This window comes from Bombina bombina, chromosome 1 (genome assembly GCF_027579735.1).
Source record: "Bombina bombina isolate aBomBom1 chromosome 1, aBomBom1.pri, whole genome shotgun sequence".
NCBI lineage: Eukaryota > Metazoa > Chordata > Amphibia > Anura > Bombinatoridae > Bombina > Bombina bombina.
The window spans coordinates 484,305,739-484,321,150 of record NC_069499.1 but is presented as its reverse complement, the minus strand read 5'-3'; the positions used below and the strand labels follow the sequence as shown (position 1 = coordinate 484,321,150).

The window sequence follows — 15,412 nt, the reverse complement described above, 5'->3', positions numbered from 1 at the left end:
AAGTTTACAAAACACTGTATAAATATATTGTTGAGCCATTTATTGTTTCTAAGATGAGATTACGAGCAGATATTGGCAGTGTTATTAAGTGTCTTACTCTCTGTAAATAACTACCAATTGTTAAAAAGAATTAAGCCTAATGTCTTTACACTGTGAACTAATATGGTAATCAGTATTTTATATTCCATCTGTAAAAAATGTAATTGGTGGAGCATCAGTGTTATTTAGTTATATATTTACAGTTTTGTAAGCCAAGCAGATAAAAAGTATATTATTTTATATAAACAGTTTTAATATTTAACACAGGATTCAAATAAAAGGGGTGTACTCAAAATGTATAATTTTCTTTTAAATTGAAATTGAAGGATTCTAGTAAAAATGAACACAAATTTGATGGTTAAATAAACCTTGATCTATTTTAATTTGCAACGTTCTTTACACATGTAAACAGAACAGGCACATGCCTACATAAAGAATGCTATTTGATATGACTACAGTTTTATTTTATTTAAAGAGACATACAATAAAAATTGAGAGTGCTATTCACTAACTGCCCCTAAAAGGTCCATTTAATTTTATGGAAACATACGGAAATTAAAAACTTTATATTACATGGTGACATGCTGTGCAAATGTGGTGTTAGCAGCTAATCAGCATCTGTAACTTGTCTTAGTTCACATTGCAGAATACAGAGCAGTCATTTATAGGATTTGATGAGTGTATATGAACAAGAAGTTTTATTATGCTTTTTTCAATAGTGTTTATGTCCCTTTAATGTCACTAGTTAATCATTTTGTTGTTAAATGAGCAGATATAAAAAATGTGTAAATATTTTGAATCTTGTACTTTATTACTTAAAGGGACATTGTACACCATTTTTTATGTAACTGCATGTAATAGACACTACCATAAAGAAGAATATGCACAGATACTGATTTTAAAATCTATATAAATGCTATATAAATGGATAATCTACAAAACATTTATGCAAAGAAAAATCTAGTGTACAATGTCCCTTTAATTACCAAATAAATAAATATATACAGTAATGCACTATAAAGTAAGCTTACCAAAAGGAATAAAATTACCATAGATACACTAATTAAAAGCAATTGTTATATTTTGCCTTACACAGTTGTCAGTATTATGGCAAAATGTAGTATATCAAGGATAAAATAACTTAAAGGTAATAAACACATTTTTATTTTTTTAACAGGATGTAGACCACTGGTCCTTCGATGTATTTTCATTGAGCGATGCAAGTGGAGACCATGCCCTTAAATTTATGGTCTATGAACTGTTTACCAGATATGATCTTATTAATCGTTTTAAGGTAAAATACATTATATAATAAAGTGTGTTTGTTATTGCACATAGATTGCGTATTGGGGAGTACACAAGTATCGGTATTTAGGGTAAGGTATATAAAGGTAGTTGTCTATAATTCACTTGCCAATGGACAAGTTTAGCATGCTGAGCTGAGCTGGGTTATATGAGTGTGAATCTAGATTAGAAGAGCAGGCTTATAAAACAAAAAATAATGTAATACATTTTGGAAAAGTCTTTTAGATTGAACAGAAAACATTTTTGAGTTCAATACTCCTTTAACAGGAAAGTTTTAATTGACATTGATTTAGTGATCATATGTAGAAGTGTAGGAATGTACTATTTGTACCCTGTTGCATACTACTAGAAAGGAAATCTTAATAGCAATTTGCAAAAATCTTTACACAGATAGCATATGTAAGCACTAGCCGGTTTAGCTAACATAATGTAACTGGCCCTGATCACTGACTAGGCAATGAGATAAACATGCCAATTATCAATCAGTACCTATCCTTGTATTGAGGAACATGTTAAAGCCATAGCTGCTGTTGTTGCTTTACTTAGTTCAGGAAAGGTGTTTATAGTTGAACCATTACATTACATTAAAAGTCAGGCACACTTTTTCTGAAAAGAGGTGTAGGTCTCCCTGCAGTGCCCTTCAGTGCCCTTCAGTGCTGGCTAAAATTATACCTCCCAGCTGTCCCTATTTGAGAGGATCAGTCCCTGATTATAAGCTCTATCCCTCTGTCCCTCTGAGACAGTCATATGTCCCTCTTTTTAGAATTTCCCATAGCCCCACCCATGGAACACCCAGAAACACTCACAGTACGCCATGTCTCTCATACTCAACCACAAATATTGGGCAGCATGTAACTCCCCTGCGGAACCTAGCAGTGATGATGACAGGGGGTTAGGTTTTCAGCAATGAAAGATCAGCCTTTGAAATTTTGCAAACTGTGTTCTTTTTAGCTTCTGTTTTTTTGTGCCCCACCCCTAGCTCTTAGTGTTTGGATAACAGCTAACAGCAAAAGGCAAGAGCTAAGCAGAATGACAGTTAATGTTTTTCTGTTTCTCTGTCTCCTCCTGCTTCAGAGCTGCTTTTTACACTAGACTTTTTGCCCCTTTCATTTTCTAATTCGGTCTGTGCTCAGAACCAATGGGGGAAGGCAGGAGGAGATGTGTACCTTAGTAGATTTGCACAGCTTTAGTGGAACAAGCAGTAGATTTACTTGAAAGCAACTGCAAATAGCAGATAGCGGGTCAGATACTTTCCTTCTAAAATATTTAGTTATAAAAAAACAACGGTGACTGAGTTGCTGTTTGCTTGAGTTACCTAGATTTGTATTGTACAGCAGTTTCCATGTGTACGGAACTGATTGCTTTGTTAACTATTTTTGTGTTTTGTGTTGTATGCATCATTTTCACCCCTAAATGCCTGTGATCATGATTCTTGTAAACTCATAGGGGCCGATTTATTATCGGCCGAATGCTGCCTACTGCAGTTGTTTCCGCGCGAGCCTTCAGACTCGCTCCGGAAACAGCAGTTAAGAAGCAGCGGTCATACACTATTAACTCCTTAAGCGCCATAAACCCCAGTGCAACCTAACAACAATACACTATTAACCCCTTAAAGGGACAGTCAACAACATTGTTATTGTTTAAAAAGATAGATAACGTCTTTAATACCCATTCTCTCGGTTTGCACAACTGACATTGTTATATTAATATACTTTATAACCTTTAAACATCTAAATGTCTGCCTGTTTCTAAGCCACTTAAAGGAATAGTCTAGTCAAAATTAAACTTTTATGATTCGGGTAGAGCATGCAATTTTATGCAACTTTATAATTTACTCCTATAATAATTTTTTTTTTAGTTCTCTTGGTATCTTTATTTGAAAAGCAGGAATTTAAGCATAGGAGCCAGCCAATTTTTCATTCAGCACCTGGGTAGCGCATTCTGATCGGTGTATAAATGTAGCCACCATTCAGCAAGCGCTACCCAGGTTCTTAACCAAAAATGGGCCGGCTTTTAAGCTTACATTCAAATAAAGATACCAAGAGAACAAAGAAAAATTGCTAAAAGGAGTAAATTAGAAAGTTGCTTAAAATTGCATGCTCTATCCGAATCATAAAAGTTTAATTTTGACTTAACTATTTCTTTAAGACATCACTCTGTAATATCCCAGAAGGGGATAAAAAAGGCGCGCTGTCAGATTTGAAAAAGAAAGGGGCGGGAAAAAGTGGGAGTGACAAAATAATGTAAACCAACCAGAAAAACAAAAGATACAAAGAGACTAAAAGCAATGCGTTTTCCACAACAATGTAATGGTTATCAAAGATAAAATGCCGTGTCCCAAAAGGAGTTGATAAACAATATTTTAGTCCATAGAACAAATTACCGCCGGACGTTTTCTGGTGGGGCAGCTCCTCTTGGTCCCAGAGAGCGGGGGTAACACTGTAGTAGGAAAAAGGGAAAAAAAGAGAGGGCGCCAATAGTGTAATATTGTTTGATTCAAAGCGGTATTAAACACAGATATTGCGCTTACCAAAAAAAGTTGCACTGAACTCTGACCAGTGCGATATCGCCTGCTGGCACTTTATTCAGCGGCCAGTACACTGTATATAGGCATATATTCTCCAGATGTCCTTTGTCTTTTTACGGATTCAACTCAAGGATATGTGAACCTTAGAAAATAGAGAGGGAATTCCACATAGTGTAATATGTCTTGTCAAAGGGATGGAGGAAACATGTAATATGCTTACCAAAGGAAGAAGCACTGTACTGTGACCAGTGCAGTTTCGCCTGCTAGCACCTTAAACAGCGGCTAGTATGCTGTGTGTTGGTGTATCCTCTCTGTTCTTTGGAGTATACAGCTCTCTGTATAGTGTCTTCAGCTGTAGCCGTGCACGTTAAACTTTGTAAAGGAATGTCTGTTATATTGTCACAACTAGATAGGTAATAATAGTTGTAACTATTTGTAAGTAGTTGTATCCGTTTAAAAACTTAACGGCACTAAATAAAAAAAGGTGAACAACTTCCAAATAAAATTTAAAAGGCTTTAATGACGCGTTTCTCAACCAGCTACGGGTCGTTTCATCAGATATAAAGCAGATTGCTTTAAGACAGCCTCTTATCACATGCTTTTTTATTAGTTTTTCCCAACAGGGGACTGCTAGCTCATGTGAGCCATAATAGATAACATTGTGCTCACGTTTATGGCTATTGGCAGACACTGCACTAAATGGATAAAATGCAAGTCAATAGATAATAAATAGAAAGTTATGTGATCAGGGGACTGTCAGAAAAGGCTTAGATACAAGGTAATCACAGAGGTAAAAAGTAACAGTGTTGATTGTGCAAAACTGGGGAATAGGTAATAAAGGGATTATCTATCTTTTTAAACAATAAAATTTTTTTGAGTTGACTGTCCCTTTAAGCGTCATAACCCCCAATGCAACCTAACAACACTACACTATTAACCCCCAAAGCAACATAAGCCGCAACATTAACATATACAAAAAAACAAAACTGTAAACATAAACAAATTAAAAAAAAACATTAACAAAAAGTACACCACAAACAAATACAAAATATACAACACAATAAACAAAGCAAACAACAACCACAAAGTAAACCACATTAAAAAAAATACACAACAATAACCAACATGATAAAACAACAACCACAAAGTAAACAAACATTAAACCAAAAGCCAATAACAATAAACAACAAAAAATAAACAAACTTTTAAACAAAACCTCAGTAAAAAGCAACAGATATTTATTACTCACCATTCAAAGTCTTCTTTTCTCCATCATATGTAATCCACAATGATAATCCCCCCAAAAATTGTAAAAATAAATAAATAAAAAAACTCAAGAAAAAAATAAATAATTAAAAGTGTCCTCTTCTTTTCTTCATCAGATGTAATCCACAAGGTGGTGGCAGATACTCTGGTCCTAGATGGCGGCTCCTGTGGTTCTCCTTGATTGCGGAAGTTCCTCCATGGTGATGGCTGCTGTGGTCCTCTTCAGTGGCAGTGGCGATAGCTCTTTGGTGGCAGCAGTGGCTACTCTTTTTCTTGCATCAGCGGTTCATGCTGTCCGGCAGGACACTCATTTTTTCTGTCAGTTCCTCCTTTTAAAGGGGTGTCCTGGCAGTTCTATTGCCTGATTTCTTTTTACATTTTCCATATCACTCAATAAAAGGATTTCTATTATTTATTTATTTTAAAATATTCTATTGAGTGATTTAAAAAAAATAGAAATCCATCTATTTGCTGATTTTTTTTTTTTAAAACACCCCTATAAAAGGGGTAAACTGACAGACAAAAATAAGCGTGCTGACAGACAGCATTAAGAGCTTATGCAAGAATAAGAGGAGCCACAACGGAGGAGTCACCCTCGCCATAGAGGAGGAGGACCACAGGAGTCGCCCACTGATTTGTATAGTAAAAGTCTCTCAGCAAGACTGAATTCAAACATTGATGTCAGCAGTTTTGAGTATTTCACCAGCAATCTTGCTCCCGTGACGGATCCCTTTTGAATATATTGCCACATAGGGAATTATTTGATCGTCAGGGCCAGAGGGAGCATGCAATTTTAAATAACTTATTTACTTTACTTTTTACTTTTTATTTTCTATTTTCAAATGTTCTTCATTCTCTTGGTGTCTTTTGTTGAAAACCAGTGCACATTTCTGGAGCACTATATGGCAGCAGTTTTGCAAGAATGTTATTCATTTGCAAGAGCACTAGATGGCAGCTCTATCTCCTGCCATGTAGTGCTCCAGACACCTACCTAGGTATCTCTTCAACAATGAATACCATGAGAACAAAGCACATTTTATAACAGAAGTAAATTGGAATTATTATTTTTTTATTGTATGCTCAGTCTGAATAAAAAAAAATGTTTGGATTTGATATTCCTTTAGTCTTGTGAAGTGAGTGTGAATAGTGTTTGGATTTGGAGATTTAAAGGGACATGAAACCCAACATTTTTTTCACAATTCAGATAAAGGATGCAATTTTAAACAACTTTCCAATGTACTTCTACTATCTAATTTGCTTTATTATCTTGATATCCTTTGTTGAAAAGCTTACCTAGGTAGGTTCAGGAAATGGGAATTAGTTGCTGATTTGTGGCTGTGCATACTGTATATGCTTCTTGTCATTGGCTTATTCAACAAATAATACCAAGAGAATGAAGCAAAATTGATAATATAAATATATTGGAAAGTTGTTTTAAAATGTATGCTCTATCTGAATCATAAAAGAAAAAATGTGGGTTTCATGTCCCTTTTATTTTGTACCCAACACCCTGGCAGATGTTTGCTTTTTTGTAATAATGAGAGTGCAGATCCTTGGAAAAAAGCATATTTATTCAATATTAATATTTAATAGTGATTTTAACTGTGTATTTACTGTAAATATTTCACATTCCAATGTTCTTATAGGGAAATATGTTTTTACTATTTTTAAATAGATATTTCTATATATATCTGTATATATCTGCATCTATATATATCATAGAGATAGATATATAGGTATAGATATATTTTTTTACCAAAAAAATCCGATATATAGAAATATTTATTTAAGAATAAATAGAACATATTCTTCCATATGAAGAACATTGGAATGTGAAATATTCATATTTCATGTCTGGTTTAGTGACCTTGAATAAACGATATCAGGTTAGTAGGGAACTATGGGTGTTTTTTTCTAGTTTGCGTGCTCCATTAAAGTCTATGGGAGAATAAGTTAACGCAGTCGCAATATTCAAAATTCAACTTTTTGCGCACGTCAGATTTTCGTTTGCGTGCTAACAATTTACTTTCAACTTTTAATACGAGCGTAAACTAGAGATGGGCAAATGTGTAAATTTCCAAATTCGAATGTTAGAACGAATGTTATTACCGAAATTTGAATTACAAATCCGAATGTTGATACGAACAAATATTCTTAAAAATTCTATAATCGAATGCTATTTACAGTTTTCGAATGTCACTTTTGAATTCGAAAGTTTATAATTAGATTGAATGTCCACAATTGAAATTTTCGAATTTAACATTCTATTTAACAAATACTATTCAGAAGTTCAATAGTTCATGTGGTAGGGAATCTAGTAAATTAATACATAATAGATACAAATATATAAATTCAAATGTTTCTATTTTGATAAAATATTGCATAATTAGAATATTAAATTTAAAGAAAGCATTAGAAATACTATTACAAACATATAAATTCATATTTTTCAAATTCGAATATTGCATAATTCAAATATTACATTTAAAGAAAGCATTAGAAATACTATTACAAATATATAAATTTGAATTTTTCAAAATGAATATTTTCAAATGTAATCATAAAATTTGAAATCGAACATTCGAAAATCAAATGTTAGAATGTTTGGTAAACATTTGAAATTCGATTCCAACGAATGTGTTAAAATTTGTTTCATTTTTCGAATGTTGCGAAACATTCGCCCATCCCTAAGCGTAACCCGATGCAAGGAAACTTTACTTCTAACAAAGTTAACCCGGGAGCACTAAAAAGTGCTCCACTTGTAATCTAGCCGTAAATGTGGTATAAGTAACCACATATACCAGTGTGAGAAGAATATACAAAAGCAAGGAGAGGGTAAGCACAGGGTTCCCAAAGTGTTGGTAATGTTCAGCCATTATACTTATGACAAATAGTAAAAAATAAATAATGTCCAGGAAAAGTAAAAAATCTGTTATTTCCCTGCAAATATTAGCAAAGGAAGAAAATCCTAATGTAGGGTTTGTACTCACAGGATATTACCTCAGCCCTATGAGGTAAGTGAGAAATCAGTAGTGGGAGTCGTATTAGACACCAGGGATATTCGCCACGGTGTTTCCTTTCTGGTATAAATAAGTCTGGTTGTCCGGAATGTCTGCTTCAGTGCCTCTTGTAGTAGGGTAGAGATTGGGAAATGCTCCCAGCTTATTATAGGGGAACTTTGTGCTTACTTTCCATTTGCTTTTGAAAAGTCATTATAAGTTTTAAAAGTGCTTTAAAATAGAACAAGATATCTAATGCAAATAAAAACAAATAGCTTTTTTTTCATAAAATGTATTAAGTTAATGATATTTTTAACTAATTTCAATAAAATAAAATTTGTTTGCATTTGATATTGTATTACATTATGTCCTCTTAATGCAGAATTTTAAATAAAATTTGTAACCAGGTTATTACAGTACTTTTATAAAGTATAAAAATCATAAGACTTTTAGAGAATGTATACTTAAGTGCCATTACAGTGATACATTTACATGCTCTTATTCATTGGAACATATCATTTTATCACTAGTGACACTGCAACTCTATGCATTTAACCCCTGCTCCACAGACCCTGATTAGTACTTTAACTATGTTTTTAACCCCATAATGGGGAAAAACATAGAGCTGTAGCATTGCTAGAGATAAAATGATCTGCTATACACAAAAGTCTGTGACACAAAGTTTTTCAGCAAGTTAATTTGAGAGGTAGTATGTCTATTGGCGCAGCCTAAAAAGTATAAAGAGTATATTTTATGGAAATAAGGCTATCATGTAGTCTGGTACTCATGTGCAGTACATTATGATACATTAAATATTGCACATTTCTATCTGCTTTAGATTCCTGTTTCAAGCCTTGCGTCATATGTGGATGCTTTGGAAGTTGGTTATAACAAATATAAAAATCCGTACCACAATTTAGTTCATGCCGCAGATGTTACCCAAACTGTGCACTACATTATTCTTCATACGGGTATCATGGTAAGTATTAAATTATTATCCAACAGAACTGAAAAATTGTTAAACAAAATAAATGTTTTTTTTCATTGTGACATTGCTGTTGAAGTTTGCAATTAAACTATTTGTGTGTTCTTGTCTGTAACAGGTCCAATGGCGAAAGATGCTGTCCTGCAATTTATTTTATTACAGTACAGAGTACAGAGCGTGTCTGAACCAGACATCACATACATATATACTGTATATTAGTTTTTAATGAACTGGCCCTTTAAATGGAAACAAGCTGTATTGTGGCCCATCATGGATATTCATGTCCTATATATATATAGTAGTCTTATAAGCTCAATAAAGGTTATTGTCTAATGCCATTCATTTCCTTTCTCTCTTTGCCAATCCGTTCTTTTCTTTTTTTTGCATTGTTTTAAAATATAATTCAGACTCTTATTGCAATCCACTAGAAGAGCCATATGAAATTAATGGCCTAGATTTATAGACCCTAATGAGGTTACCAAAGGCCTCAGAGTAAAGGAAAGATCATATTTGAAATTAAAATCTAAGCATCACTTCACCTATATTTTCAAGCATTTCATTAGTGAGAGTTCTTTACATTAACTTATATCTATATAATATGCTGACCAATGGCATGTATAGTAAACGTCTCTCAACAATACCACTATGTTGGGAGCTTGGAATATTTTGACAGGCTCGCTCGACATAGCAGCGGATCCTTTGGAATATTTCACTGCCCCGTAGCATTTTCGATCATCGGGGCCCAAGTCAGTGTAGAAGAAATTTGTTTATTGAGAGTCATATGTTTATTTCTTCTATTTCTGTTTGTATTATTGTACAAACACCTTCTTATGTAAGATAGCTACATCAACAAACAGAGAGAGCAACAGAAAATAAATTACAAGCAAGTAATGCAGCAAACATTTTGAACATTTTTGTGCTCATTAAACTTATGAAACTATATCCAGGAGCACAAGCTAAAAAGTATTTTATATGTAGTTAGAAGCAGCAGATGAAATGTTGTATAAGCACAGCAATGTTTAGCAACCATGTCTAATGTTGTGCCAGGGTAATTCATGTTTAATTTGGAAAAGCCTTTAAGATTATTATTTATTTAGAATTTTACCATCGAACATTCTTTAATTTATAAATTTATATATATCTTTGCCATCTCAAAATTGAAAAATTGAAAGGCTAGATAAGGGAGGATGGAGAGAATGGGCACTCGCCTCCATTTATAAAGGCTGACCCCTTGTGTGCCCCCGGACCATGGTCATCCCTGTCACTATATACATACTGTGTGTATATATATATTGTGTGTATATATATATATATATATATATATATATATATATATATATATATACATATAGGTCCTTAGCATTTCTTATTATTAGTGGCTTTCTATTACTTACTGTGTGCACCCCCTTTAATTGGTTCCTGAAAAGGCCTCTGACTTTTCTATATGTAAAGTATGTACCTATGTGGAATTATCTGCCTCAACCCACCGGACTTGTCTCAAGCTTCAAAATTTTATTTTAAAAACACTAGTCAGGGTCTGGGATGCATACAATTTAATCTAAACTGAACTGTTTCTTTTAACTCCTCACTTTAACTGCTTTTAGCATGTAAGCCCACCTACTGCTTGCAGCTCTGCGGAATATATTTGAGATTTTAAAATTAATGAATAAATAAATAAAAATAGTATTTTTTACAGCAATTAGCTCTATATTTCAAAAATGCACTTATGTTAGTATACTCTTTAGTTATGCTATCCATTATTTTAATTATTGGAAGTTTCCTGTAGGTCTGTATGACTTTATACGTTAAAGATAGAAAAGTATAAGGCGTTATATGTTACAAAATATATGAATGCATATATTAAAATGAACCATGAAATTTAAGAACATGGTTTCTCATTATACCTTGAATTGCATCATTTTATACCAGGACAAGTTGCAATAGAAATTCAGCTACGTTAAGACATTCAAACCTTAAGGAAGAAGATAAAATGAGATCAAAAGGAACCATGTAGAACTATAAAATGTAAAAAGGCCAGACATTTATGTAAGATGCAAGAATTACATGCCACAATACTTCACACCTTACTTTATCCCTCCCGTCCTTTCTTCCTTCTTCCTTCCTCCCTCCCTCCCTCCCTCCCTCAATCCCTCCCTCTCTCCCTTTATCCCTGCCTTCCTTTCTCCCTCCTTTCCTTCCTTCCTCCCTCCCTTCCTCCCTGTGTCCATTCCTCAATTCCTCCTTCCTTCCTCCCTCACTCCCTTGCCACCTTCCTTCCTCCCTGTGTCCATTCCTACATTCCCCCTTTCTTCCTCCCTCCCCCCATTGATCCTTTCCTTCCTCCCTCCCTCCCTTCCTTCTTTCTTTCCTTCCTTTATCCCTCCCTTCTTTCCTTCCTTCCTTCCTTCCTTCTTCATCCCTTCCTCTCTCCATTACTCCCTTCCCCCTTCCTTCCTTTCTCCCTCCCTCCCTCCCTCCCTTCCTTCCTTCCTCCCTCCTTCTTTTCCTTCCTTCCTTCCTCCCTCCCTTGGTATGTTGTGGCTTAGACCTTTATTAGTGTAGTGTTAGTTTGCAATAATGGTATACTTCCTTCCTCCCTCCCTCCCTTCCATCCTCCCTAATCCCCTTCCTCCATTCCTCCCTCCCTTCCTTCCTCCTTTCCATCCTTCCTTCCTCCCTTTGTGTCTTCCTTTATCGCACCATCTCTTCCTTCCTCCTTCCCTTACTTCCTTCCTTCCTCCCTCACTCCCTCCCTTGGTATGTGGCGGTTTAGACCTTTATTTAGTGAAGTGTTAGTTTGCAATAGTGGGATACTTCCTTTCTTCATCCCTCCCTTTCTTCCTTCCTCCCTCCCTCCCTTCCTTCCTGTTACTACATTGTCACAAAAATCAATCATGGTAAATTAGTGAGATACAGTAAAATGCAGCATGTGCAGTACAAGCAACAGTGCTCATTTTCCAAAGCACCACTTGTTTTCCATCCCTTCCCTGCAGACTGTTATCAATCTTCATAGAAATGCAGTGTGGTAGCTTCTATGCTTACAGTGACATTGCTGAGATTTTACCTATGTGCTGTCTGGTACACAGTATACAGATAATAAAGCACCTAAAACTTTATCATTGTGTATTATTTATACTTGCTTTGTTTATTCTGTATTATAATACCATACAATGCGCATTTAATTCATACATACAATAATTATTAATATTATTTTGCAGAGGATGTAATAAACATGACACATTCATAGAGAAATATTGTTTATTTGTAAGCATTTGAAAAGCTAATTTGTTAGTGTCTGTTTTTTTTTTTTTTGTACTAAAATGCAAATAATATTCTATATTTAAACCAACAAATATCACCTTTCTGATTCCAGTACTGTTCTATCTTTCTGAGGGTACTATGTATACAAAACTACCTTTGGGTTGTATGTGTAAGCTGTATAACGACGTGTTAATATTGCCTAAATAACATAAGATATTGCTATTTGCACTTAGTCCATCCCCTCTCCAAACTGTCCCATTTAACAGATGCAAATATTCCAAAATATTCCCAAATCCAAACCTCTTCCGGGCGGGGAATAAATCACAGCACAAAGCAATGACTTATCCTTTGCTTGCCTGTGTCTTGAGCTCTGTATGTGAGCTGTATTTGCAGCAATGTCTGTAAGAATGTTAGACATATTGTGCTACCTCAGTATGCTGTCATAGCAAAAGGCCACGTTTCAACAAAAAATATCAAGAGAATGAGGGGCATATAATAGAAGAAATTAGAAAGGTTTATTTAAATTTGAACTCTCTGTCTGATTGTTGGAACTTTAATGTTTACTTCCTTGTCACGTATAACATTATGTTAATAAATTAAGTATTGCAGGCAGTAGTGCTTTAAGAGGCCGATTTATCAACTTGCGAGCGGTCATGATTCGCTGTACGGAATTATGCCTGCCCGACATCGATAAATTCCAACAGCATACGATTCAATTCTTGTGAAATGCTTGTGCAATGCTGCCCCCTGCACATCCGCTAGCAGGAGGTGTCAATCATCCCGATAGATCTTGATGATTGCCGTCCACCACCTCAGAGGTAGCGGACGAGTTAGGTAGTAGCGGTCTTATGACCGCTGCTTCTTAACTCTTGCTTCCGGTGAGCCGGAAACATCGGGGGTAGATTGCAGCATTTGCTGCTTGGTAAATCTCCCCCTAAGTATGGATTAACTTTCATTGAAAGTAGCAATTCTTCAAGTTTTGTTAATTTTTTTGGCTAAAGTATTCATCATACTCATTATAATGCTTTAATATATTTATTTCCTATGCTACAGCACTGGCTCTCAGAACTGGAAATTCTGGCAATTATCTTTGCAGCTGCTATCCATGACTATGAGCACAATGGGACTACAAACAACTTCCATATACAGACAAGGTAAATAAATGGACATTACAATATCTTTATTTTCTTTCACGTAAAACAAGGCATTTTAAAATATATTTTAGTGGTGGTGGTGGGGGGGGGGTTTCGAGAAAAAAAATTAGGTTTCTGTGCTAAACAAATCTACTTAACATTTTCAGGCCTATGGCAGCAATTCCCCTTTGCTAGTAGAACTTTTTAAGTTGTTCTCACCTGCCAGTGTAAAACTGATATTTAAGTGGTGCACACATATGATATGCATTACCTTTATTTTTAAACAACCTTTTACCTTCACTTTGAATGACCCCTATATAAATTCTTGGTCTCCTATTGTGAGAAATAGATAAATAAATATGAACTCAAATTATTGATGTGGGAAGTTCAGGGGCAGCTGATTTCCCAATGCCTAGGACATCACAAAAACAAAATACAACAGCGAGATCTCCCTATACTGGCTCTTGTAGCAATTTGCCAACACAGAGATTCAGAATCAATGCTCAGAGCAGGCATACAGCCAGGACCGTGTCTAGACAACTTGACTCCTAGGGCAAAATTCCAAAATGCACCCCCCCCAAATTGATTGACACCCCCTGCAGGAGGCGGCGTTGCACCAGCAGTTCACCAACTGAAGAGATACCCAGGTAGGCACCTGGAGCACTCTAAGGCAGGAAATAGTGCTGCCATATAGTGCTCTTGCAAATGGATAGCATTCTTGAAAAACTGCTGCCATATAGTGCTTTAGAAATGGCCCGGCTCCAAATTTTATGGCTCTGCTTTTAAACAAATAAAAGTTGTTAAAATTTAAAGTTGTTAAAAATTGTGCGCTCTATCTGAATCATGAAATAATTTATTTTAAGTTTCCTATCCCTTTAAAAAGACAGTTTCTCCCCTTTATTGATCCCATTGATCCATTTTACCTGCTAGAGTTTACCCTACTTTTGGCATTTGAAATAGCTGATTTAGCCTGTGGTATCCCCATATACTGAATGTTTCTGCTCTTAAGTCTAAGCTATTCACAGGCAATGTAAACACAGCTAGCAGAAGAAATTACACTCCTGGGGCGCGATCAGATATATACGGCGCAGGTTTTGGCGCAAGCGTGGAAACCTGCGCCGCCCGTAGTTTCAGCTCGCAACTCGAGCTATCACATATACGGCTCCATCAGATGCTAAAGTGCCGTAAGTCTGACAAACTAGCGATGTCCAGAAATCTGCGTAAGTACAAATTTCTGGAGTCGCCAGTGACTTACAACACTTTAGAAACTGCCGCCGCATACAAAACCTTACTAAAGTATTAAATCTCCCGTACTGTCTAACACGCCTCCCAAAAACAACCTGACACGTATACCCTTCTATACACAATCCCCCTTCTCACTCCTAATAATAAATATATTAACCCCTAAACCGCCGCTCCCGGACCCCGCCGCCAGCTACATATGTTTTACCCCCTAATGTGACCCCCCTACACCGCCGCCAGCTACTTTAAAATTATTACCTACTTTAAAATTATTACCCCCTAATGTGAGCCCCCTACCCCGCCGCCACCTATTTAAACTATATTAACCCCTAATGTGAGCCCCCTACTTAAACTATATTAACCCCTAATCTGACCCCCTTACATCGCCACCACCTATATTAAAATTATTAACCCCTAATCTAATCCCCCTACACCGCCGCCACCTATATTTAATTTATTAAGCCCTAAAATACTAAAATTTCCCTACCCTAAACTAAATTACAAATAGCCCTGAAAAGGGCCTTTTGCAGGGCATTGTCCCAAAGTAACCAGCTCTATTACCAGCCCTTAAAAGGGACTTTTGCGGGGCATTGCCCCAAAGTAACCAGCTCTATTACCAGCCCTTAAAAGTGCCTTTTGCGGGGCATTGTCCCAA

At 35.6% G+C, this 15,412-nt stretch overlaps 1 protein-coding gene across 1 annotated transcript in view; it reads left to right on the top strand.

Moving 5' to 3' along the window:
- PDE1A (phosphodiesterase 1A) overlaps nucleotides 1-15,412 on the top strand; it is a 545,834-nt gene that overhangs the window by 423,957 nt on the left and 106,465 nt on the right. The window contains exons 5-7 of the mRNA XM_053698529.1: nucleotides 1,217-1,333; nucleotides 8,975-9,115; nucleotides 13,436-13,536. Of these exons, the coding sequence (XP_053554504.1) occupies nucleotides 1,217-1,333; nucleotides 8,975-9,115; nucleotides 13,436-13,536 (359 nt within the window). The remainder of the gene's footprint in view (nucleotides 1-1,216; nucleotides 1,334-8,974; nucleotides 9,116-13,435; nucleotides 13,537-15,412) is intronic.